We start from the raw sequence: 23761 nt of genomic DNA on the forward strand, positions 1-23761 counted from the left end.
GTGCCAAACCAAAAAACATCCTGCTGAACCTCCTCTGCATGCTCTCCAAAGCCCTCATCCTTCCTGTGGTGGGGCAACCAGATCTGTACGCAGTACTCACAAGTTCAAAAGTTCAAGGTAAATGTTATTATCAAAGTATATATATATATCACCATATACAGCTCTGAGATTCATTTTCCTGCCAGCATACTCAGCAAATCTATAGAACAGTAACTATAACAGGATCAATGAAAAATCAACCAGAGTGCAGAAGACAACAAAGTGTGCAAATACAGATATAAATAAATAGCAATAAATAACGAGAACATGAGTTAAACTGAGATCATTGGTTGTAGGAACATCTCAATGATGGGGCAAGTGAGTGTAGTTATCCTCTTTCATTCAGAGCCTGATTTTTGTGGGGTAGCAACTTGAACCTGGTAGTGCGAGTCTTGAGGCTCTTGTACCTTCCAGCAGCGAGGAGAGAACATGACCTGGGCGGTGGGGATCTCTGATGATGGATGCTGCTTTCCTAGCCCAGTGTTTCATGTAGATGTGCTCACTGGTTGGGAGGGCTTTACACCCAGCCCTGTCACCATCATCAGAAAGGTCTGTCAAGCTCGATCTGTTCCGGTTCCTCCAGCTTCGACTCTAAACCAGCAGCCGCTAGGCACCAATACCCAGTGTTGGCGTGGCTGAGAAGGATAACCTTCCCCCCTCTCTGGTCCTGGCTGCCGTCAGTAGCTGTGTGAACTTTGGTTTTGAACCTGGATTCAGTCACAACTTCGACCTTCCCAGGTTTGTCATTTGCCTGTCTGTGTGAGGAAAGGTTTGAGCGAGCCAGGGTGCTTCCCTTTGGATCGAAGGAGGGAGAGAGGTGTGGAAGATGATGAGAGCAGACAGCTGGAGACATAATTTTAAGGTAATTGGAGGAAGGTAAAAGGGGATGGGGGACGTCAGAGGATGTAGCTATGTGGAATGCACTACTAGGGGTGATGGTAGAGGCAGATACATCAGGGACATTTAAGAAACTCAAATAGGCACATGGATGATAGAAAAATGGAGGGCTATGTAGGAGGGTTAGATCTTTGAGTAGCACATGGAATTGGCACAACAATGTAGGCCAAAGGGCCTGCGGTGTGCTGTACTGTTCTATTTTATATAAATACTGTCAATTTAGCTTCTTCTGAAATGGTAAATTCATTTATTATGGTCACATACAAAACGCTGGAGGAACTCAGCAGGCCAGGCAGCATCTAGGGAAAAAAGTACCGTCGACATTTCAGTCCAGAACGTCAGCTGTACTCTTTACCATGGATGCTGCCTGGCCTTCTGCATTTTGTGTGTGTGTTGCTTGGATTTCCAGCATCTGCAGATTTTCTCTTGTTAGTGTTATGGTCACATGCTCCGTTTAGCAGAGTTGAGAAAGAGAGCAAGTGGAGAGAAGGTGGGAAGGTTTTCGTGGGGCAAAGGGGACAATTATCAGGAATTTCAGCTTCTTTAAGCTGAAAAGAAGGATGTGGCGGCTTTGTGGAGAGGGTGCAGAAGAGGTAGCTGCCAAGATTAGAGGGCATGTACAACAAGCAGAGGTTGGATAGATCTGGGCTATTTTCTCTGGAGAGGAAGAGGCTGAGGGGATATCTGATTAAAGTTTATAAGATTATGACAGGCACAGATAGATGCCCAGCACCTTTCTCCCAGAGTGGAAATGCCTAATATCTGAAAGCATACATTTAAGGTGAGAGGGAGCGTGTTCAAGGGAGATATACAGGGCAAGTACTTTACTGGGTGCCTGAAATGTGCTACCCGTGGAGGAAGATATGATAGAGGTGTTTAGGACATATGCGTACTTTGATATTAAATTTACCTTTTAAACTTTTTTTAAAATCCTGGGGGAGTGGTGGAGGCAGATGCGACAGAGGCATTTAAAATCAGAATCAGGTTTAATATCACCAGCATATGTTGTGAATTTTGCTAACTTTGTGCCAGCAGTACATTGTAATACAAGACAAATATAGAAATTAAACTGAATTACAGTATATATAAGATAAAGGCATCCATTAGTCTTGCGAGACCATGGATCTATGCCTGGAAAGTCTTCACTCTCCAGGTCGCAGGCCTGGGCAAGGTTGTATGGAAGACCAGCAGTTGTCCGTGCTGCAAATCTCCCCTCTCCATGACACCGATGTTGTCCAAGGGAAGAGCATTAGGACCCATACAGCTTGGCACCAGTGTTGTCACAGAGCAATGTGTGATTAAGTGCCTTGCTCAAGGACACAACACGTTCCCTCGGTTGGGGCTCAAACACACGACCTTCAGGTTGCTAGTCCAATGCCTTAACCACTTGGCCACGTGCCCCCCCCCACACACACACACACATATATATATATATATATGTAGAGAGAGAGAGAGAGAGAGAGATAAAATAGTTAAAATAAGTAGTGCAAAAACAGAAATTTTAAAAAAGCATTGAAGTAGTGTTTATGGGCTCAGTGTCCATTTAGAAATCGGATGGCAGAGGGGAAGAAGCTGTTCCTGAATCACTGAGTGTGTGCCTTCAGACTCCTGTACCTCCTTCCTGATGGTAACAGTGAGAAAAGGGCATGCCCTGGGTGATGGCGGTTTTTAATGATGGACGTCTCCTTTCTGAGGCATTGCTCCTTGAAGGTGTCCTGGATACTACAGAGGCTAGTGCCCATGATGGAGCTGACTAAGTTTACAACTCTCTGCAGCTTACCTTGATCCTGTGCATTACCCACCCAACACCTCCCCCCACTCCAATACCAGACGGTGATGCGGCCAGTTAGAATGCTCTCCACAGTAACTCTGCAGAAACTTGAAAGTGCTTTAGGTGACATACCAAAGCTCCTCAAACCCCTAATGACGTATAAACACTGCCTTGCCTTCTTTATAGCTGCATCAATATGTTGGGGCAAGGTACATATATGTGAGCTGCCTAAATGACTATTGCCTGGTAGCACGCACATCAACAGTGATGAAATGCTTTCAGAAGTTGGTCATGACTAGAATGAACTCCTGCCTCAGCAAGGACCTGGACCCAATATAATTTGCCTATTGCCACAATAGGTCAACAGCAGATGCAATCTCAATGGCTCTCCACACGGCTTTAGACCACCTGGACAACACAGACACCTATGTCAGGATGCTGTTCATCGACTATAGCTCAGCATTTGATACCATCATCCCCACAATCCTGATTGAGAAATTGCAGAATCTGGGCCTCTGTACCTCCCTCTGCAAATGATCCTTGATTTCCTAACCGGAAAACCACAATCTGTGCGGATTGGTGATAACATCTCCTCCTCGCTGACGATCAACACTGACGCACCTCAGGGGTGTGTGTTTAGCCCACTGCTCAACTCTCTGTATACACATGACTGTGTGACTAGGCATAGCTCAAATACCACCTATAAATTTGTTGATGATACAACCATTGTTGGTAGAATCTCAGGTGGTGACAAGGGGGCATAAGGAGTGAGATATGCCAACTAGTGGACTGGTGTCGCAGGAACAACCTGGCACTCAATGTTAGTAAGATGAAAGAGCTGACTGTGAACTTCAGGAAGGGTAAGACGAAGGAACACACACCAATCCTCATACAGGGATCAGAAGTGGAGAGAGTGAACAGTTTCAAGTTCCTGGGCGTCAAGATCTCTGAGGATCTAACCTGGTAGATGTATTCATAAAGAAGGCAGGACAGTGGCTATACTTCATTAGGAGTTTGAAGAGATTTGGCATGTCAACAAATCCACTGAAACACTTCTATAGTTGTACCGTGGAGAGCATTCTGACAGGCTGCATCACTGTCTGGTATGGAGGGGTTACTGCACAGGACTGAAAGAAGCTGCAGAGGGTTGTAAATCTAATCAGCTCCATCTTGGGCACTAGCCTACAAAGTACCCAGGACATCCACAGGGAGCGGTGTTTCAGAAAGGCAGCGTCCATTATTAAGGACCTCCAGCACCCAGGGCATGCCCTTTTCTCACTGTTACCATCAGGTAGGAGGTACAGAAGACTGAAGGAACATACTCAGCGATTCAGGAACAGCTTCTTCCCCTCTGCCATCCAATTCCTAAATGGACATTGAAGCTTTGGACACTACCTCACTTTTTTTTAATATACAGTATTTCTGTTTTTTGCATGATTTCTAATCTATTCAATATACATATATTATAATTGATTGATTTTTTAAATTTTGTTTTCTTTTCTCTTCTATAATTATGTATTGCATTGAACTGCTGCTGCTAATTTAACAAATTTCACGTCACATGCTGGAGATAATAAACCTGATTCTGATTTTTAAAACACACGCATACTTTGATCATTGAACTTACAGACACATGAAGGTGCAGGAAATGGAGGGATATGGATGGACATTGTGTAGGCAGAAGGGATTAGTTTAGTTGGGCCATACTGGTAATAACTAGTTTAATTGGTTTGGCACAACATTGTGGGACGAAGGGCCTGTTCCTGTGATGTACTGTTCTAGGTTCTTGGTCAGTGTTAGGAGCTGTTGATGGAACAGTGTTAGACTGACAGGCAGGATAGACTTGTATTTATGATTTAAAAAATTGTGAACTGCTGTAAACACTCAAGTCAGGCAGCAGCAGGAGAGAGAGAGAAACGGTTAACATTACGGATGAGGCATCCCCTCATTAGACCTCAGAAAAAGACAATTGCAAAATGTGGGTGCATTGGGACAGCAGGGACACACTCGATTGACTGAATGGCCTCCTCCTGTATCAGTCACCGCCCTCCCCAGTTCTCACACAGCTCGAGGATCTTCCTTCCTGCTTGTTATTGTGTGATGCTGTCAGCTCATTTGACTGCAGATTTTTAAAAAATGGTTCAAAAGTAAATTTATTATGTGTGTGTGACTACCCTGAGGTTGACTTTCTTGTTGGACCTATTCTGTGACCCTATGTCTGTTGAACCCTGGCCTGGTTTGTTCAGATCTTGGACCATGAAAGCCCATATCCAGGAGCACAAACCTTGGCCCATTCCATCCTTCCAAGACCCAGGCTGGTTAATGCTCTTCTCCGGGGTAGAGGCCAGTTACCTCAGCAAGGGGGGGGTGGAAAAACCCAGAGCACCTGGTGCGCACTTCAACAGCAGTGAAAATAGTTGTAATGCAATCACTCCTAAACACTGGGCAGCGAAATCTTATTTACAAGATTGAAATCTGACTGTTGAAGATCTAGCGGATGGGTTACCCTGGAGACCAGTGGTTGCTGACAACAGTTGACGCCTGTGATGTCAACAAAAGATTAAATTCACGATGGAGTCGGAGGTAAAATGATCAAAATGTAGTCTGCAGTTGAGAGCGGGACAGTGGGGCAGAGTCTTAACATAATGTGAAACTTCAGCCTGTTTATCTACTGCTCTGGTAAAATTTGTTCAGTGATTCAAGTGTGATTTAAATGTAAAATGGGTCAGCTCAGATCATCTGCATCCTCAGTGAAGCCTGCTGGGTGATTCACTGGGTCCTAAAGGCAGTCTGCTTGCAGTTTGAGAGGCTCCCTATCTCACTCCCCTGAAGGAGCAGAGAAGATTGAGGAGAGGTTTGAGAGGCAGACAAGATCACTGTGGGTTTAGAGAAAGGAAAGTGGATATGGATTCAGAATTTGTTCTTGGGATAGTGATGGAGAGGTGTTATTGTAGCTAGAGGTTAGTGACCAGTGATATTCCACAGACGTTGATGCTGGGACCTTTGCTGATTATAACCGACTTGGATTAACTGTGGATGGCTAGGTTAGTAAATTTGCTGATAACATAAAGATTGGTGGAGCTGTGGACAGTGGAGAAGGTTACTGAAGGATACAGCAGGATATTAACCAATTGTGGAACAAACTGCCAGTATTAGTGAAGGTGAGTTCGATTGCAACATTTATGAGAAGGTTGGACAGGTACATGAATGGGAAGGTTATGATCCTGATCGGGGTTGATGAGACCAGGAAGATTAACAGTTTGACATGGAGTAGATGGCCTGAAAGGCCTGTTGCTTTGTCCATGACTGGGGATGAATCTCTGGAATTCTCTGCCTCCCCTCCCAAGGATGGTGGAGCACCAGCCATAATTTTACAGTGGAGATAGATAAGCATTTAAAATATCAAGGAATTCAGTGTGATGGGGAACTGGTGCAGGAGTTGAGGCTGTGTGGATCAACCATGGTTAGACTGAATGGTGGGGCTGATTCTGAGGGGCCAAGTGGCCTGACCCTGCTTTTATCTTCTAGGTGTGTTTGTTTGAGTGATCCATCAGTAACTCCAATGTCTTGCATGGATTTTATTTAAAGGTCTGATTTCCATTCGTAATACAGTCACGTCGAAGCAAAGGCCTTCAGGAATCGGCTTCCAACCCCCTAAACTTCTTCGATGTTCACCATTTGGAAGATAAAGCAGAGTATTCTCCAAAGTGAACCATTTTTGTTCCTCGTGTTGTTCTGCTGAACATTACAGACTTGTTATGTTGGCCCCAGCACATCCTTGTGTCATGTTTATTATTCACACAATACTACCTGAGGTGCTTTAAGAGAGTTAATCTGCCCCAACTTGTATCGATGTGCGATAACGAGCATACTGATGTACAGGATGACAGCGTGGGACTCCAGCTGCAGAAAGACAGATCACAAAGCACTCCAACAGGTGATTAGAATGGCTCAGCACGTCACTGGGCCTCGAGTACCAGACCTGCGGACAATCTACAACTCTCGATGCCTACGGCGTGCTCGTAATATCATTAAAGACCCATCCCATCCCGAACACTGTCTGTTCCATCTCCTGCCATCTGGTAGGAGATACAGAGACATCTCAGCCAAGACAGTAAGACTGAAAAACAGCTTCTTCCCGAGGGCTGTTGTGCAGCTGAATAATGCTACACCCCATCTTGCCAAAGGCCTTTGAGTGTTATGGAATTATCAAAGTCACTTGTTGCATGTAAATATAGGAATTTTTTTTATTAAGCCCTATCACATGTGTTGTAAATATCTGTTTTCACAGACTGGAGTAGCAGCACAATCTCATTGCTTGAGCTTTGACAGAGTTCTGTTCTGTTCTAATCCACCTTCCCCTTTTGCTCCCCTCTCGCCCATGGTTTTGCATCTTCAAGGTGACCTGAAAGCTTGACACACACTCTCTCTCTCCCCCCACAGATGCTGGCTGACTGGCCACGTTTTTCCCACCCTCTCGGCACTTATCCTTGCAAACCAAAGGAGTGCTACACCTCCCCATTCACCTCCGTTCAGGGCCCCGAACAGTCTTTCCAGGTAAGGCAACACCTCACCTGAGAGTCTTTCGGGGGCATCTACTGTATCCGGTGCTCCCAGTGCAGCTCCTTCTACATTACCAAGACCCGATAGAGATTGGGGGACCACTTTGCTGCGCACCTTCATTCCATGCACAACAAGCAGGGTTTCCCAAAGGCCAACCATTTTAATTCCAATCCCCATTCCCATACTGCCATGATGAGGCCACTCTCAGAATGGTGGAGTAACACTTTATATTCTGTCTGGGTAGCCTCCAACCTGATGGCATAAACATTGGTTTCTCCAAGTTCTGGTAATTTCTTCTCCCTTCCCCTACTTTTTCCCATTCTGGCTCCCCTCTCATCCTTTTTCTTCTCCTCCCTCTGGTTCCCTTCCTCCTTCCCTTTCTCCCATAGACCACTGTCATCTCGTGTCAGATTCTCTCTTCTTCTATCTTTTCCTCCTTCCCTTTCTCCCATAGACCACTGTCATCTCGTGTCAGATTCTCTCTTCTTCTACTTTTTCCATTTATCACCGCCCAGCTTCTCACTCATCCCCCTTTTCCTCACCCACCCACCTTCCTCCTCACCTGAACTCACCTGTCACCTGCCAGCTTGTACTCCTCCCTCCCCCCCACCTTCCCATTCTGGCTTGTGAACCTGTCTTTTCCAGTCCTGATGAAGGGTCTCGGCCCGAAACGTCAGCTGTTTACCCCGCTCCACAGATGCTGCCTGACCTACTGAGGTGTGAGCATGTGCGCGCGCGTGCGTGCGCGCGTGTGTTGTCCTGGATTTCCAGCATCTGCCGAATCTCCTGTGTTTATGCTTCCCACATTAATCCCCACCCATTTCCAAACCTTGTTGAAGACCTCCCTCACAAACTGGAGACACGGCCACTTCAGATCCTTTGCTCCCTCACCAGCCGTTTCCCCAATCTCTCCAGCGAGGAACAGGAAGCATTCATTATAAGGTTTACTATATGTTTAATGACAGCAATACAGATTGGTAAGTACTAGCGTTCAATATACAAGCAGAGATACACAGAACAAGGCTTCAAAACCAAAATAAACACAGTTCCCCTACACAAGTTAACATTAAAAAACATTACAAACAATTCTGAGGGGATTGTTCAGCATTCCACCTTCCTAACGCATTTATTAAAGTTTATTTTTCCCGGATTTCTTTTGCTGTATAAAACACGACACTGTGCATCTTATATTCTTCCTGTCTCTCTCTCTCTCTCTCTCTCTCTACAGATTTACAGCAAATTAGAAAATCGTGAGAAGCAGCGAAGAAATCCTTGCCTCCGTCTCACGCTCTCTGTTCACAGAGGTACCAGGGGTTAGATTTGGAAGGTAGTTAAAAGAATCCTTTTAATATAGAGGTACTATAACGAGAGACAAGCTGAACCCACCCTGGTTCAGCACGGGCATGGCCCAGGCATGTGTACTGTGCCTGGTACATCATGACAGCAAATTACTTGTTAGGATTTAAGTGTCAGGACACTGGTGTGGTGTTTGTGAAGCTTCTGGCTCATGGTTGAGTCTGTGATCTGCTCCGTTGCAGTTCCTCTGAAACCCAGCAGAGAGCGGGAGAAAACCCCACGGGCTGTACAGTCAGGGCTGGGCCACATGTGGTGTTAATTCGTTGGTCACTGTCCAATCATTTCACAGAGAAGACACTTTCCTACATTACTCCCAAAGCCACCCGTGTTTGTATGGAGCCTTTAACGTAGTGAAACATCCTGAAGGTCCATCACAGGAGCGAGCTCAGACAAAACCCATCACTGACTCACTTCTCAAAGCTGCCCAAGTATTTGGTGCAAGTTTCAGAAAATCCTAGCGGTGTAACGGAGGGAGTTCTGGAGCTCACAAGGCTGGGCCTTTCAAGGCAGAGTCACTGAATTCAGGGCTGATGTCTAGACCACAATGAGAGGTGCAGAGATCTGGAAAGGAGGTAGGTAACCCAAGGGGGGGTTCTGATTAAACCTCACTGGACGAGGCCAGAGGGATAGAGAGGGGAGTGGAAGACTGTGGTGGGATCTGAAAGGTGAGAATCTCTCAAATCAGTGGAACCCGTGGGGTCAGTAAGTAATACTGTAACAGCGCTTGATACAGGGCAGGACACTAGGCAGCAGGGATGAAGATTCCTCATGGTTACACAGAATAGAACAGTGAAGTAGAGTGTGTGGAAGTTAAACTTGGAACTAACAAGGGCGAGTTCTGCCTCAGCCCTTCTTCAATACATATACCAACGGGCTATTCAACTGTAGCGGCAACGCAAGAGGGTGTGACTTTGCTTGTGTGACTTTCCAGTCTTGCAGAGCTGGGTTAGGTGGTTGGTCATCCTATAGGTATCTCCACCTCCCAATAGTGGGGTCACAGTGGTCCTAGATGACTAGGGTGGGGGGGGGGCGGGGAGTGTGAACCTGGTTGGCAGAATAATAACATATTTAGTGCCGAGAACCCCATTTCCTCCCACATCCCAGAGTCGGTGGGCTGGTCACTGTAAGTTGTCCCCTAGTATGTGGGGAAGAGATAGAGATAGAATCTAGGGCAAGTTGATGGGAATTTGGGAAGACAATGTTGTAAGGAAATGAGAGGAATGGGTCTGCTCTGAGGGCTGGCACAGACTCAGTGGGCCAAGTATACGACTAAGGAGATAGGAAAACCAATCCAACCCAAACCCAACCTCAGAATGAGTGTTCAAGACCAGATCCAGTTCCCCTCCAATCCCGGGGTCATGGGCAACACTCCCATATGCTGTGTACAATCCAAACTTCGGGAGATCGCAAAGAGCCACAGGTCAAGCTCTGATATCCGCCACAGACACTGGCATTGTGACCGTTTCTATCAAAACCTCTGCACTAAAAGCAATGGTGGGAAGAGCAAACTGCCCGGGAAACCCGGCAGGTCAAGCAGCATCCGTGGAGGCAGAAGGATGGCTGATGGGTGCGGTGCAGTCAGAATGGGAAGGGTTTGATAATCTGTTGGAACACATCGCAATAAGCCCACCCTTTTCCCTGAGCTGAATGCTGGGCCTGCCCTCTGCAGGAGCAGGGGATTCAGATGCACGTTACCCACTCACCCCAGTACAAGTGACTCCTCTGCCCCCTTCCGGTGAACACTTCAGGGTAATATAGTGGGATATCTCTACAACCTCCAGGACTCTACCAGAAGCAGACATTTGACAGCAGATCTCCACCACTGAGATCCCTTCAGGACTAGACAACACCCCATCAGGGCCTAGATGCCTTGCCCACTCCAACACTGGGGAGGGGGGAGAAAGGAGGGAAGAGGAGCTTTAAGCCTCCTCAGACGCAATTTACTTTCCGTAATTAGAAGAGAAATTTGAAGCAATGATTAGAAGTGAAACAAGCGTGTGTCGTATCCACAGCTAATGCCATGTGAGAATGGGGATGGTTGGGATGTTGGGGGACACGTTCCAGTCTGACCCTGCAGGTACCTCTACACGGTTACTTGGACAGGTAGATTGAGTGGGGGATTCGGAATGTGCTTGGCCACTGGGGTTCACCTTTACTGGGAGGCCTGGGAGGTTGGATTCTCTGACTTGCTCTCCTGGCTGGACGGAGGTTTGCTGTTCCAAGGGCTGTTGGCCCCCAGGGCCGGGGAGTTGTTGAAGCTGTCCTCGTCGTCGATGCCATTGGTGGCGTCGTACTGGGTGTTCTCCAGGCGTGTGATGAGGCGCTCGTCCTCGTCGCCAAACTCGCCCCCCATCAGGGTGGGCTCCCCCACCACCATCACGTCCTGCAACACACAGTGGGGCTTAGCTCACTTAGGGAATGGGCCATAGTGGAGATGGGAGGGGGGAAGAGAGGGGGGGGGAAGAGAGGGGGGGAAGAAGAGGGGGGGGAGAGAGGGGGGGGAGAGAGGGGGGGGGAGAGGGGGGGGGGAGAGAGGGGGGGGAAGAGAGGGGGGGGAAGAGAGGGGGGGAAGAGAGGGGGGGGAAGAGAGGGGGGGAAGAGAGGGGGGGAAGAGAGGGGGGGGAAGAGAGGGGGGGAAGAGAGGGGGGGAAGAGGGGGGGGAAGAGAGGGGGGAGAGGGGGGGGAAGAGAGGGGGGAGAGAGGGGGGGAAGAGAGGGGGGGGAGAGGGGGGGAGAGAGGGGGGGGAGAGAGGGGGGGAGAGAGGGGGGGAGAGGGGGGGAAGAGAGGGGGGGAAGAGAGGGGGGGAAGAGAGGGGGGGAAGAGAGGGGGGGAAGAGAGGGGGGAAGAGAGGGGGGGGAAGAGAGGGGGGAGGAGAGGGGGGGAGAGAGGGGGGGAGAGAGGGGGGAGAGAGGGGGGAGAGAGGGGGGAGGAGGGGGAGGAGGGGGAGAGAGGGGGGGGGGGGGGGGAGGGGGGGGGGGGAGGGGGGGAGAGGGGGGGGGGGGGAGAGAGGGGGAGAGGGGGGGAGAGAGGGGGGAGAGGGGGGGAGAGAGGGGGAGAGGGGGGAGAGGGGGGGAGGGGAGAGGGAGAGAGGGGAGAGAGGGGGGGGAAGAGAGGGGGGGAAGAGAGGGGGGGAAGAGAGGGGGGGAAGAGAGGGGGGAAGAGAGGGGGGAGAGAGAGGGGGGAAGAGAGGGGGGGGAGAGGGGAAGAGGGGGGGAAGAGAGGGGGGGGAAGAGAGGGGGGGAAGAGAGGGGGGAAGAGAGGGGGGAAGAGAGGGGGGAAGAGAGGGGGGGAAGAGAGGGGGGGAAGAGAGGGGGGGAAGAGAGGGGGGGAAGAGAGGGGGGGAAGAGAGGGGGGAAGAGAGGGGGGAAGAGAGGGGGGAAGAGAGGGGGGGAAGAGAGGGGGGAGGGGAAGAGAGGGGGGGAGAGAGGGGGGAGAGAGGGGGGAGAGAGGGGGAGAGAGGGAGAGGGGAGAGAGGGGGAGAGAGGGGGGAGAGAGGGGGGAAGAGAGGGGGGGAAGAGAGGGGGGGAAGAGAGGGGGGGAAGAGAGGGGGGGAAGAGAGGGGGGGAAGAGAGGGGGGGAAGAGAGGGGGGGAAGAGAGGGGGGGAAGAGAGGGGGGGAAGAGAGGGGGGAAGAGAGGGGGGGAAGAGAGGGGGGGAAGAGAGGGGGGAAGAGAGGGGGGAAGAGAGGGGGGAAGAGAGGGGAGAGGGGGGGAAGAGAGGGGGGAAGAGAGGGGGGAAGAGAGGGGGGAAGAGAGGGGGGGAAGAGAGGGGGGGAAGAGAGGGGGGAGGAGAGAGGGGGGGAAGAGAGGGGGGGGAAGAGAGGGGGGAAGAGAGGGGGAGAGGGGGGAGAGGGGGGAGAGGGGGAGAGGGGGGAGAGGGGGAGAGGGGGGGAGGGGGGAGAGGGGGGAGAGGGGGGAGAGGGGGGAGAGGGGGAGAGGGGGGAGGGGGGAGGGGGGGGGGGGGGGGGGGGGGGGGGGGGGGGGGGGGGGGGGGAGGGGGGAGGGGGGAGGGGGGAGGGGGGAGGGGGGAGGGGGAGGGGGGAGGGGGGGGGGGGAGGGGGGAGGGGGGGGGGGGGGGGGGGGGAGGGGGGAGGGGGGAGAGGGGGAAGAGGGGGAAGAGGGGGGAAGAGGGGGAAGAGGGGGGAAGGGGGGAAGAGGGGGGAGGGGGAGGGGGGAGGGGGAGGGGGGAGGGGGGAGGGGGGAGGGGGGAGGGGAGAGGGGGGAGGGGGGAGGGGGGAGGGGGGAGGGGGGAGGGGGGAGGGGGAGGGGAGAGGGGGGAGGGGAGAGGGGGGAGGGGAGAGGGGAGAGGGGGAGGGGAGAGGGGGAGGGGAGAGGGGGAGGGGAGAGGGGGGAGGGGAGAGGGGGAGGGGAGAGGGGGAGGGGAGAGGGGGAGGGGAGAGGGGGGAGGGGAGAGGGGGGAGGGGAGAGGGGAGAGGGGGGAGGGGGGAGGGGAGAGGGGAGAGGGGGAGGGGGGAGGGGGGAGGGGGGAGGGGGGAGGGGAGAGGGGGGAGGGGAGAGGGGAGAGGGGAGAGGGGAGAGGGGAGAGGGGAGAGGGGAGAGGGGAGAGGGGAGAGGGGAGAGGGGAGAGGGGAGAGGGGAGAGGGGAGAGGGGAGAGGGGAGAGGGGAGAGGGGAGAGGGGAGAGGGGAGAGGGGAGAGGGGAGAGGGGGGAGGGGGGAGGGGGGAGGGGGGAGGGGGGAGGGGGGAGGGGGGAGGGGGGAGGGGGGAGGGGGGAGGGGGGAGGGGGGAGAGGGGGAGAGGGGGGAGGGGGGAGGGGGGAGAGGGGGAGAGGGGGGAGGGGGGAGGGGGGAGAGGGGAGGACAGCAGTGCATATACATATACACACAGCCATGTTTGCACCAGCACACACATGTACAAGCACAGGCAAGGCAGTGTGTACAGATAGATATGGACACGGAAGCAGACACACAAGGAAACTGTCCACACAACAGTTTGCTAACATGGCCCTGTCATTGGTGGTGAAGGTTCTGGGACACGGGCTGCGAAGTGGAGCCATGTCCCCGGTCGTCATGACCTCGCCGAACCAGAAGCAAGCTGCTGGCCGAACGTCCGCTGTTCTGCTCTCACCCCCCCACACCCGTTCCATCCCCCACCTCACTGTCAGGACGCATGGCCCTGCCCGGCTACCCACTGACCCAGATCGGGGATCCCAGGGGGACGATGGCTGAGGCCGTCCCACCAGCGGTGCCGGGCCCTGGGTGTGTCTCTACCCTGGCTCCCCCTTCCCCCAGTGCCCGCCTGCCGCGAGGCTGAAGATGGAAGAGGCGTGGATGCTTACAGGTACCTGACTGGAGAGGGCGAAGCTGCCGCCTGGGCTCTTCTTCTTGCTGGTGCTGTTGGCGTTGGAGTTGGTGCCACTGCTGATGGTGCTGCCCCCCGACATCTTCCGCTTCCTCCGCTTGCTTGGCGCCTGCCGGGCCGGCTCGGCTGAGGGCAGAAGCACAACAGGACGGTCGGCACCAGGCATCTTCACAAACACGCCCCACCCTGCCTGAAGAGGACCACCCCACACACCCGCATGGCTGAGGGGGACCCACCCCGACCATGAAGGATCTCTCCGGACCCTCCTGCCCCTCAGACTCGTCCAACACTGGCTGAACAGGATCTTACCCCAAACAACGCACGATCGGCCATGAAGGACCTCCCAAGACCATTCCCGGCCATGAGGGATCTTCCCCATTGACTACTGGCCATGAGTTATCACCCCACACCCTCCCAACCACCACTGCCAGCAATGAGGGATCTCCACTTGCACCACCAGGCCTGGCTGGCAGAAGAGATCTCTTTACTGTGTCCTCTGTCGTGAGGGACCCATTGATGGGAGGGAGCTCTCCCACATCCACCCCTCCCCATTAACACTGGAGTTCCTTCGCCTGCATGCTGGAGAGGGGCTTCTGCACTCCTCTGGAATTGGACTGGCCATGGTGGGATGGGTTTGAAGGGCCTTTCCAAGCAGCCTTTCCTTGCAGTGTTTGTTACCTCCCCATGGCAAATCTGACTGTGACCGCTTTCTGCTGGGTGTAGGAGCCTCCCGAAACATGTACGTACCTGGTGGGGCCACCATACGCTGCCACTTTTGAAACAGGCACGTCTTGAGGCAGTCCCTGGGGCTCAGGCTGTAGGTTTTGTGCCTGGACATCAACTCCTGCATCGGTTCCAGAATAACACACAGCTGATCAGTGAAGGGGGGGGTTGGGAACAGGAGCAATGGACAGAATTGGGACAAGAGAAAAGCCAGTTATACATCTTGGTACCCAGAAACTTGTGCATCACCCACCCGCCTCCATGGAACAACCATGACAGTAGACTGTATCTACCACCTCCAGTCTTTGTATAACTGTGTATCACTGAGTACTACGATGAAGATGTTGACAGGTTGAGCCAAAACTCTTTGGAGTTTAGAAGAAGGAAATAAATAGCCATCTCATTATTGTTTAAAACAATATCATGGGTCAGAGAGCCTGTTCCACTCTTGTACGGTTTTACATTCTTACAAGGTTCTGACAGAGGGTAGGTGCTGAGAGGGCACTTCCCCTTTGAGGAGTGCAGGCCTAGCACAAAGGGCCAGTCAGCTCTGTCCTCCCTCAGTACTGTCCCCAACACAGAGTGACCTGCCCCCGGGACGGCCCCTCCCATATTGTGACCCTCCTCTGGCACCGCCCCTCCCATATTGTGACCCTCCTCTGGCACCGCCCCTCCCATATTGTGACCCTCCTCTGGCACCGCCCCTCCCATATTGTGACCCTCTCCCCAGGGACCGCCCCTCCCATATTGTGACCCTCCTCTGGCACCGCCCCTCCCATATTGTGACCCTCTCCCCAGGGACCGCCCCTCCCATATTGTGACCCTCCTCTGGCACCGCCCCTCCCATATTGTGACCCTCTCCCCAGGGACGGCCCCTCCCATATTGTGACCCTCTCCCCAGGGACCACCCCTACCATATTGTGACCCTCTCCCCAGGGACCACCCCTACCATATTGTGACCCTCCTCTGGCACCGCCCCTCCCATATTGTGACCCTCTCCCCAGGGACTGCCCCTCCCATATTGTGACCCTCTCCCCAGGGACTGCCCCTCCCATATTGTGACCCTCTCCCCAGGGACCGACCCTCCCATATTGTGACCCTCTCCCCAGGGACCGCCCCTCCCATATTGTGACCCTCCCCAGGGACCACCCCTCCCATATTGTGACCCTCCCCAGGGCTATCCCTCCCATATTGTGACCCTCCTCCGGCACCACCCCTCCCATGGCGTGACCCTCTCTGAATAACACCCCTCCTTCAGTACAGTGCAGGGTAGGTCAGCTTTGATTTCTCTGCAATGGACAAACTGTGAGTGCCCACCCATTTCCCAGATCTCAGCTGTTACATGCACCTCTGTGTTACTGGTAGGTTTGGAAACGTGCCAAGTGTCCTTACCCGGAGGTAGTTCAAGGTCGAGTTGGAGAGGCCACACCGTGAGATGTTCTTTGAGAGCTGGTCCAACATCTGTGGATCCTGGGACTGTGGGAAACACACATCCTGTGTCAGTGAAGGAGAGGATGAGGCTCGGCCAAGTTCACATCGAATGGTAGGTCACCCGACGACATGAAGGGTGGGTGATCTGGGGATTGTTGGGAGACAAGGAGTTCTGGCCCCCCAAGAGCCCCTGGAGAGAAAGGAGCTCTCCCCTCTGCATGTAGATAACATCTCCGACTCTCCAACTCTCTCAGGCACAAAACCAGCAGCTATGCTTAGAAACACAAGAGATTCGGCAGATGCTTGATGAAGAGCCTCGGCTTGAAACATTTGTTCATTTATTCCCCCTCCATAGATGCTGCCCGTCTTGCTGTGTTCCTTCAGCATCTTTGTGTGTCGTTCTATACTTCTGTAATTTGTTTGTCTGCAGAGCTGAACTGCCTATTCACTAGCTTCTTACCCAAATTGATCCAGACTGGTTTTCAGGATAAAGGGAGACCATGTACTCAGGCTCCTTTGTTACTTCTCTGCCTTGTTTGTTGGCGCAGACTGACCTGTACCATGACGAACAGCTAATAAAACAGTGGTAACCATAAGCTATTGTGCCTCAATGTTGACTTCCCAAGAACCTTCCAGACAACATCATCTCCAGATGAAACCTTCCCCCACTGGTACTGCCTTACGCGATGAGTATTTCTGTTGTTATTTTAAGATTTCCAGCAGCTGCAGTATTTCGCTTTTGCGACTACACGAATGAGTTGTGGAGACGGGGTTTGTAGAGAGACGTGTAGTACTTTTGGCAGCTTCTAATCTCTTCCTGTATCTTGATTTGTTTGTTTTTGTGGTCAGACATGTGACTGCCCCCCAAAAACAGAACAAAACTACATTTAAGTTTTCCTCCAGAATCTCAGGAGTATTACCACAAAATCAGAAACATAATACTCATCTGCGAATGCTGGTTCATTGCTGAGTATTTACCACTTTAAATAAAATTACATACAGGTTTAAAGAGATGAAAGGAGTAAACATTCTTTTAGTGGTGGTGAACCTCTACCGACCAAATTAAAATTCTAATTTTCCTCACTGAATACTGTAGGTTTACAGAACAGAATTCCACAGAAGATAATGAATCCCGTCTTAGAGGAAAGGTTGGAGGAAAGATACAAGGAGCTAAATTCGGCAAAAGAAAAGCAAGAAAGCAAACAGGAGTTTTTTTTCCAATGAAGCAACTGTGCCCCCTCCAACCCTACACAATAAATATACTTTGTAAAAGATTTGTTGATTTGTAAAATAGAAGGAACCTAAGATTCAAAGAGGCAGGCTATTAATGAGATTCGAGGTCATTTAAAGATTTTAGTTAAACACTCATCATAGTTCACTACAACTTAAAAAGGAAATTGGTTCACTGCTGTCAGGGAGCAATCTGATCTGAAACCACGCCGATATTCAACTTCAGAGTTTGCACCTTCCTGTGAGTGAGGGAAAGTGTCGGTGTTTAGGTGTGGCTGAAGCAAAACATCTCATGCGCCCGGCCCTCGCACGGACGCAGTCCGACCCTCCAACAGCAGGACCCCGACCGCCGAGTGTGGGTCACCCCTCGGGCTGTGCCTCGCTGTAGCCCAGGGCAAAGGTCAGAAGGGGAGCAAGCAGCAGCCAGGTTAAGAATCTCAAACAGTGCGAGATGAAGCACGATACAGCAGTGGGCTAAACAACAGACACATGGATCCACCATATTCTCTGTTCCAGTAATCCAAGCATCTCCCGTGCACCCTTGCAACTGAAATCCCTTATCACTCAAATCATTTCACTTCTACACCTCTTCAAAGCCTTCATGTGAATAGTCTGTCCAGACCATGGCCAGTAAAGCTCACCACCACCCCTCTGCTTCCTCCAGACATTTGGCATTCAACCTTTATCAATTTTTTATTATGCACCATAGAAAGCATCCATTCTGGATAGATCACGCTTGGTATGGCAACTGCTCTGCCTGGGACCGCAACTCAGCACATCACAGGAACCAGTCTCCCCAACATGGACTCCACCTAGACTTGGTCTCTGCCTCAGTAAAGCAGCCAACGTAATCAAAGACCCCCCCCACCCACCTCATCACACTTCTGTATCATCAGGCAGAAGATACGAAACCCCAAAAGCATGCACTACCAGGCAGGGTATCAATCGCTGGATTCCTGCCTGTGCCATGCACCTGTGAGGGTAAGAACAGGATGATTTGGCAGGGGACAGAGTTTCAGTATGACCAGCACAAAAGATTATGGGCTACACCTGGACCTGTGGGGGACCAATAACCTTGCAGGCATGTTTGCTAGCGCTGCTGGGGAGGGTTTAAACTAATTTGGCAGGGGGTGGGAACCAGAGTGATAGGGCTGAGGAAAGGGATGTTGGTTTACAAGCAGAGGTAGTGTATAGTGAGAATGCCACGAAGCACAGGCAAGATGTTAGGGCAAAATTGCAGTCAATTGGATGGGTTGCAGTGTAAATGGGGGACAAAATTGAAATGGGTGACAAATACAGGACTGAAAGTGTTATACTTGAACTCACGCAGTATACAAAATAAGGCAGATGATCTTGTAGAGCAGTTAAAGATTGGCAGGTATGACATTGTGGGTTTCACGGGGTCATGCCTGATAGATGATTCGAGTTGGCAGCTTACATAATCTATTGAAAGGACAGGCAGAAGGAGTAGTAGCTCTCTTGGTACAAATGAAATCACATCTTTAGAGAGAAGAGACACAAGTTCAGAAGATGTAGAATTCTTGTGGGTAGAGTTAAGAAACTACATGGGTAAGACAACCCTGATAGGAGTTATTCACGGGCATCTGAGAAGTAGCCAAAAGTGGTCTACATATTACAGTGAGAGATAGAACAAGCATGTCAAAAAGGCGAGTCATAGGGGATTTCAGTATGCCGATAAATTGGGAAAATCAAGTTGATGCTGGATCCCAAGAGGGAATTTGTGGAATGTCTCCGAATGACTTTTTGGAGCAACTTTTGGTTGAGCCCACTAGGGGAATCAGAAATTCAGGAATTCTGGATCCTGTGTAATAAACCGGATTTGATTAGGGGCTTAAGGTAATGGAACCCTTAGGAAACAGTGATCACGATATGATAGACTTCACCCTGCGGAGGGAGAAGACAAAGCCAGATGTATCATTATTACAGCGGAGTAAAGGGAGTAAAGAGAGTCTGGTATGCTTTTAGAGGACTGGAAAACTGCAAACGTCACTCCACTCTTCAGGGGAGGGAGTCAGAAGAAACAAAATTATAGGACAGTTAGCCTGACGTTATTTGTTGGAATTCTTTGGAGAAATAACAAGCAGGATAGACAAAAGAGAATCGGTAGATGTTGTGTACTTGGATTTACAGAAGATCTATGATAAGGTGCCACACGAGGCTGCTTAGCAAGGTAACAGTGCAGGATATTACAAGAAAGAACTGGCATGGATAGAGTATTTTGTGATTGGCAGGAGGCAAAGAGGGGGAATAGAAGGATCTTTTCAGGTGGCTGCCAGTGACAAGTGGTGTTCCATAAGGGCCTTTGTTGGGACTGCTTCTTTTTACATTGTATGTCAACAATTTGGATGGAATAAATGGGTTTGTGGCCAAGTTTGTGGATGAAAGTAAGATAGGTTAAGGGGCAGGTGGTGTTGAAGAAGTAGAGAGGCTGCAGAGGACTTAAGACATATTAGAAGAATGGGCAAAGAGCTGGCAGTTGGAATACAGTGTTGGAAGTGTATGGTCATGCACTTTGGTAGAAGAAATGAAGTATAGACTATCTTCCTAAACGGGGAGAAACTTTAAAAAACGGGGTGCAAAGTGATTTGGGAATCCTCATGCAGGATTTCTTAAAGGTTAATTTGCAAGTTGAAATCAGTGATGAGGAAGGTGAAAGCAATATTAGCAGTCATTTCAAGAGGACCAGAATATGGAAGCAAGGAGGTAATACTGAGGTTGTACAAGGCACTGGTGAGGCTTCACTTGGGAACATTTTGAGCAGTTTTGGGGCCCTTATTTAAGAAAGGATGTGCTGACATTGGAAAGGGTTCAGAGGAGGTTCATGGGAATGAAATGGTTATATGAGCAGCAACTGATAGTTCTAGATCTGTACTCTCTGGAATTTAGAAAAGCGAGGGAGATCTCATTGAAACCTATCGAATGCTGAAAGGCCTAGATAGAGTGGATATGGAGAGAATGCTTGGATGCTTCCGTGGGGTGGGGGGGGAGGGGGGAGGAGAGAGGTGGTGAGTCTAGGACCAGAGGGCACAACCTCAAAACCTCAAAATAGAGGGACATCCATTTCGATGAGGAAAAATTTCTTTAGCCAAAGGGTGGCAAGTCTGTGGAATTCATTCCCATAAGTGGCTGTGGAAGACAGGTCACTGGGTGTATTTAAGGCGGAAACTAATAGGTTCTTGATTAGTCAGGGTGTGAAAGGTATTGGGGAGAAGGCAAGAAAATGAGGTTAAGAGGGAAATTAATCAGTCATAAAATGGTGGAGCAGACTCAATGGGTTGAATGGCCTAATTCTGCTCCTATGTCTTATGGTCAAGGATAGCTTCTACTCCACAGTTATAAGACTATTGAGTGGTTCCATAGTATAACAGGATAGACTCTCGATCTCACAGTCTACCTTGCTATGATCTTATGCTTTCTTGTCTGCCTGCACTGTACTTTCTCAATAGCTGTAACACTTTTTTCCTGCACTTTATGGTTTTACCTTGTAATAAACAAGAAACAGTCCATCCCGCTGCATTTCACATCATAGTCGGAGACTTCAACCAGGCTCATTTGAAGAAAACCCTGTCCAGTTACCATCAGCACATAACCTGTAGCACTAGAAGTCCCAACTAAGATAAGGAATGCCTACCATTCCATGGTCACAATGCATTTTCGGAAATCTGATCATTTGATTGTCCTTCCCCTACCTGCATACAGGTAGAGGTTAAAGAGCAAGGCTCCAGAGATTAGGACAACAAAAGGATGGTCACGGGAGGCAGAGGAACGGCTATGGGATTGCTTCAAGTCGATGGACTGGGCCGTGTTCGAGGACTCATCTGTGGATCTGAATGAGTACACCATGGTTGTAATGGACCTTTTAAGACAGCTGTAGATGAGTGTGTCCCCACAAAATCATTCAGAGTCCTCCCCAGTCAGAAGCCCTGGATGAAGCACGAGATCTGAAATGTACTGAGAGCCAGATCAGAAGCATTCAAATCTGGCGACCAAGGAGGTTACAAGAGATCCAGGTACGATCTCCAGAAAGCCATATCATGGCCCAAGCGGCAATTCCAGACTAAACTTAAATCAATGAAGGATGCTCAAGAGTTGAGGGCTTCAATACTATCACCTCTTATAAAGTTAAATCAAGTGACATTGGAGACAGTAGGGCTTCACTTCTATGCTTGCTTTGACTGTCAAAACAGAGGAACCAATGCGAACTCCCACATACCCTGATGATCCTATGAGTTCAGTTTCCAAAGCTGATGTGCAAGCTGCCTTCAGAAGGGTGAACCCACGAAAAGCATCTGGCCCAGATGGGGTACCTGGCCAACTACCAAAGACCTGTGCTGATCAGAGGGCTGATGTGTTCACTGAGATCTTTAACCTCTCGCTTCAGCAGTGTGTGGTACTCACCTGCTTCAAGCGGGCTTCAATTATACCAGTGCCCAAAAAGAGTGTGGTAACCTGCTTCAATGACTATTGTCCAGAAGCATTAACATCCACAGTGATAAAGTGTTTTGAGACATTGGTGATGAAACACACCAACTCTTGCGTGAGAAGCAACTTAAGTCTGCTCCAATTTGCCTGCTGGAGTAACAGGTCCACAGTAGATGCCATCTCACTGGCCCTTCACTCAACCCTGGAACGTCAGGACAGCAAAGATACATACATCAGGATGCTCTTTATTAACCACAGCTTGGCATTTAATACTATCATCCCCTCAAAACTATTCAATAAGGTCCAAGACGTTAGCCTCGATATCTCCTTGAGCAAATTGATCCTTGATTTCCTTACTTGCAGACCGAACAGTTTGGATTGGCAACAGTATCTCCTCCATGGTCTCCATCACCACAGGTGCACCACAAGACTGTGTGCTTAGTCCCTGCTCTACTCGCTTTACACTTATGATTGTGTAGCTAAGCACGGCTCCTATGTCATATTCAAGTTTGCTGACGACACTACTGTGATAGGCTGAATCAAAGGTGGTGACGACTCAGCATAGAGGAGGGAGACTGAAAAACCATACCAACAACTCGATGTCAGCAAGACCAGGGAGCTGATTATAGACTTCAGGAGGGGAAACCAAAGGTCCATGAGCCAACCCTCATCAGAGGAGGAGGGGATCAGCAATTTTAAATTCCTCAGGGTTATTATTTTGGGGGATGTGGCCTAGGCCCAGCACACAAGTGCAATTACAAAGACAGTATGGCAGTACCTCCACCTTCTTAGGACTTTGACAAACTTCTATAAATGTGTCCTGGAGAGTATATTGACCGGCTGCATCACACAGTATGGAAACACCAATGCCCTTGAATAGAAAATCTAATAAAAAGAAGTGGATATGACCCAGTCAATCAGGGGTAAAACCCTCGCAACCATTGAGCACATCTACATGAAACACTGTTGCAAGAAAGCAGCGTCCACCATCAAGGACCCCCACCACCCAGGTCCTGCTCTTCCTGCTGCCATCAGGAAGGAGGTACAAGAGCCTCAGGACCCACATCACCAGGTTGAGGAACAGTTATTACCCCTCAACCATCAGGCTCTTGAACCAGAGGGAATAATTCCACTCACTCCACCACTGAACTGTCCCACACAACCTATGGACTCACTTTCAAGAATTTTTCATCTTGGGCGCTCAATTATTTTTTGCTTTTTTTTATTATTTTGTTTAATTTCTTATCTTTTGCATATTGCTTGGTTGTCCAGTTTTTCATTGATTCAATTGTGTTTCTTGTATTTACTGTAAATGCCTGAGAGAGAATGAATTTCAGGGTATTATATGATGACATATACGTACTTTAATAATAAATTTACTTTGAACTTTGATAAAATAGGTCAAAGCCAGCATAGTTTCTTTAAGGGGAAATCTAGTCTGACAAAACCTTGAGGAAATAACGGGCAGGACAAAGGAAAGTCAGTGGATGTTGAAAAAGGACCTAGTGCTTTCCCAGCGTATATAATGAATAAACTCTTCTCAGGCTTCAAGCTGGATACAGGTTTCGATTATAACCGGAGTTTCAGTGTCAAACTCTGCCATCTTCAGGGTTGATGCCTGGGCAAGTCTAGTCTGGTGGTATTTACACCCCTATATTTTGTCCCTCCTGATTGGCTAGACCCCATCCAATCAGGTTTCCACTCTCCCACCTTGTTTATGGAATTCAATTGTAAATAGAGTTTAGACTTGCCCAGGCATCACCCCTAAAGAAGATGGCAGTGTTTGTCATTGAAACATTGGTTATAATTGATAACTGTATCCAGCTGGAAGCCCAAGAAGAGTTTATTCATCAGTGGACGTTGTTTATTTGGATTTCAGAAGACCCCAGATGAACTGTCACACATCAGACTGCTAAACAAGGCAAGAGCCCATGGAAAATACTAGTATGGACATAAGATTGACTGACTGGTAGAAAGTAAAGAGTGGGA

The 23761-nt window shown here is 50.0% G+C and overlaps 1 protein-coding gene across 5 annotated transcripts in view; it reads right to left on the reverse strand.

Annotated features, from left to right (window-relative positions):
* Positions 1-8205: 8205 nt before the first annotated feature.
* Positions 8206-23761, reverse strand: part of LOC134358851 (LIM domain-binding protein 1) — a 111562-nt gene continuing 96006 nt past the window's right edge. For 4 of the 5 annotated variants that reach the window (XM_063071413.1, XM_063071414.1, XM_063071417.1 and 1 more), the window contains exons 8-11: positions 16061-16144; positions 14693-14816; positions 13923-14071; positions 8206-11009 (exon numbers count right to left, since the gene is read on the reverse strand). In XM_063071413.1, the coding sequence (XP_062927483.1) occupies positions 10779-11009; positions 13923-14071; positions 14693-14816; positions 16061-16144 (588 nt within the window). In that variant the 3' untranslated portion in view covers positions 8206-10778. The remainder of the gene's footprint in view (positions 11010-13922; positions 14072-14692; positions 14817-16060; positions 16145-23761) is intronic. The other variant, XM_063071415.1, reaches the window with a different exon arrangement.

This window comes from Mobula hypostoma, chromosome 19 (assembly GCF_963921235.1).
Source record: "Mobula hypostoma chromosome 19, sMobHyp1.1, whole genome shotgun sequence".
Classification (NCBI taxonomy): domain Eukaryota; kingdom Metazoa; phylum Chordata; class Chondrichthyes; order Myliobatiformes; family Myliobatidae; genus Mobula; species Mobula hypostoma.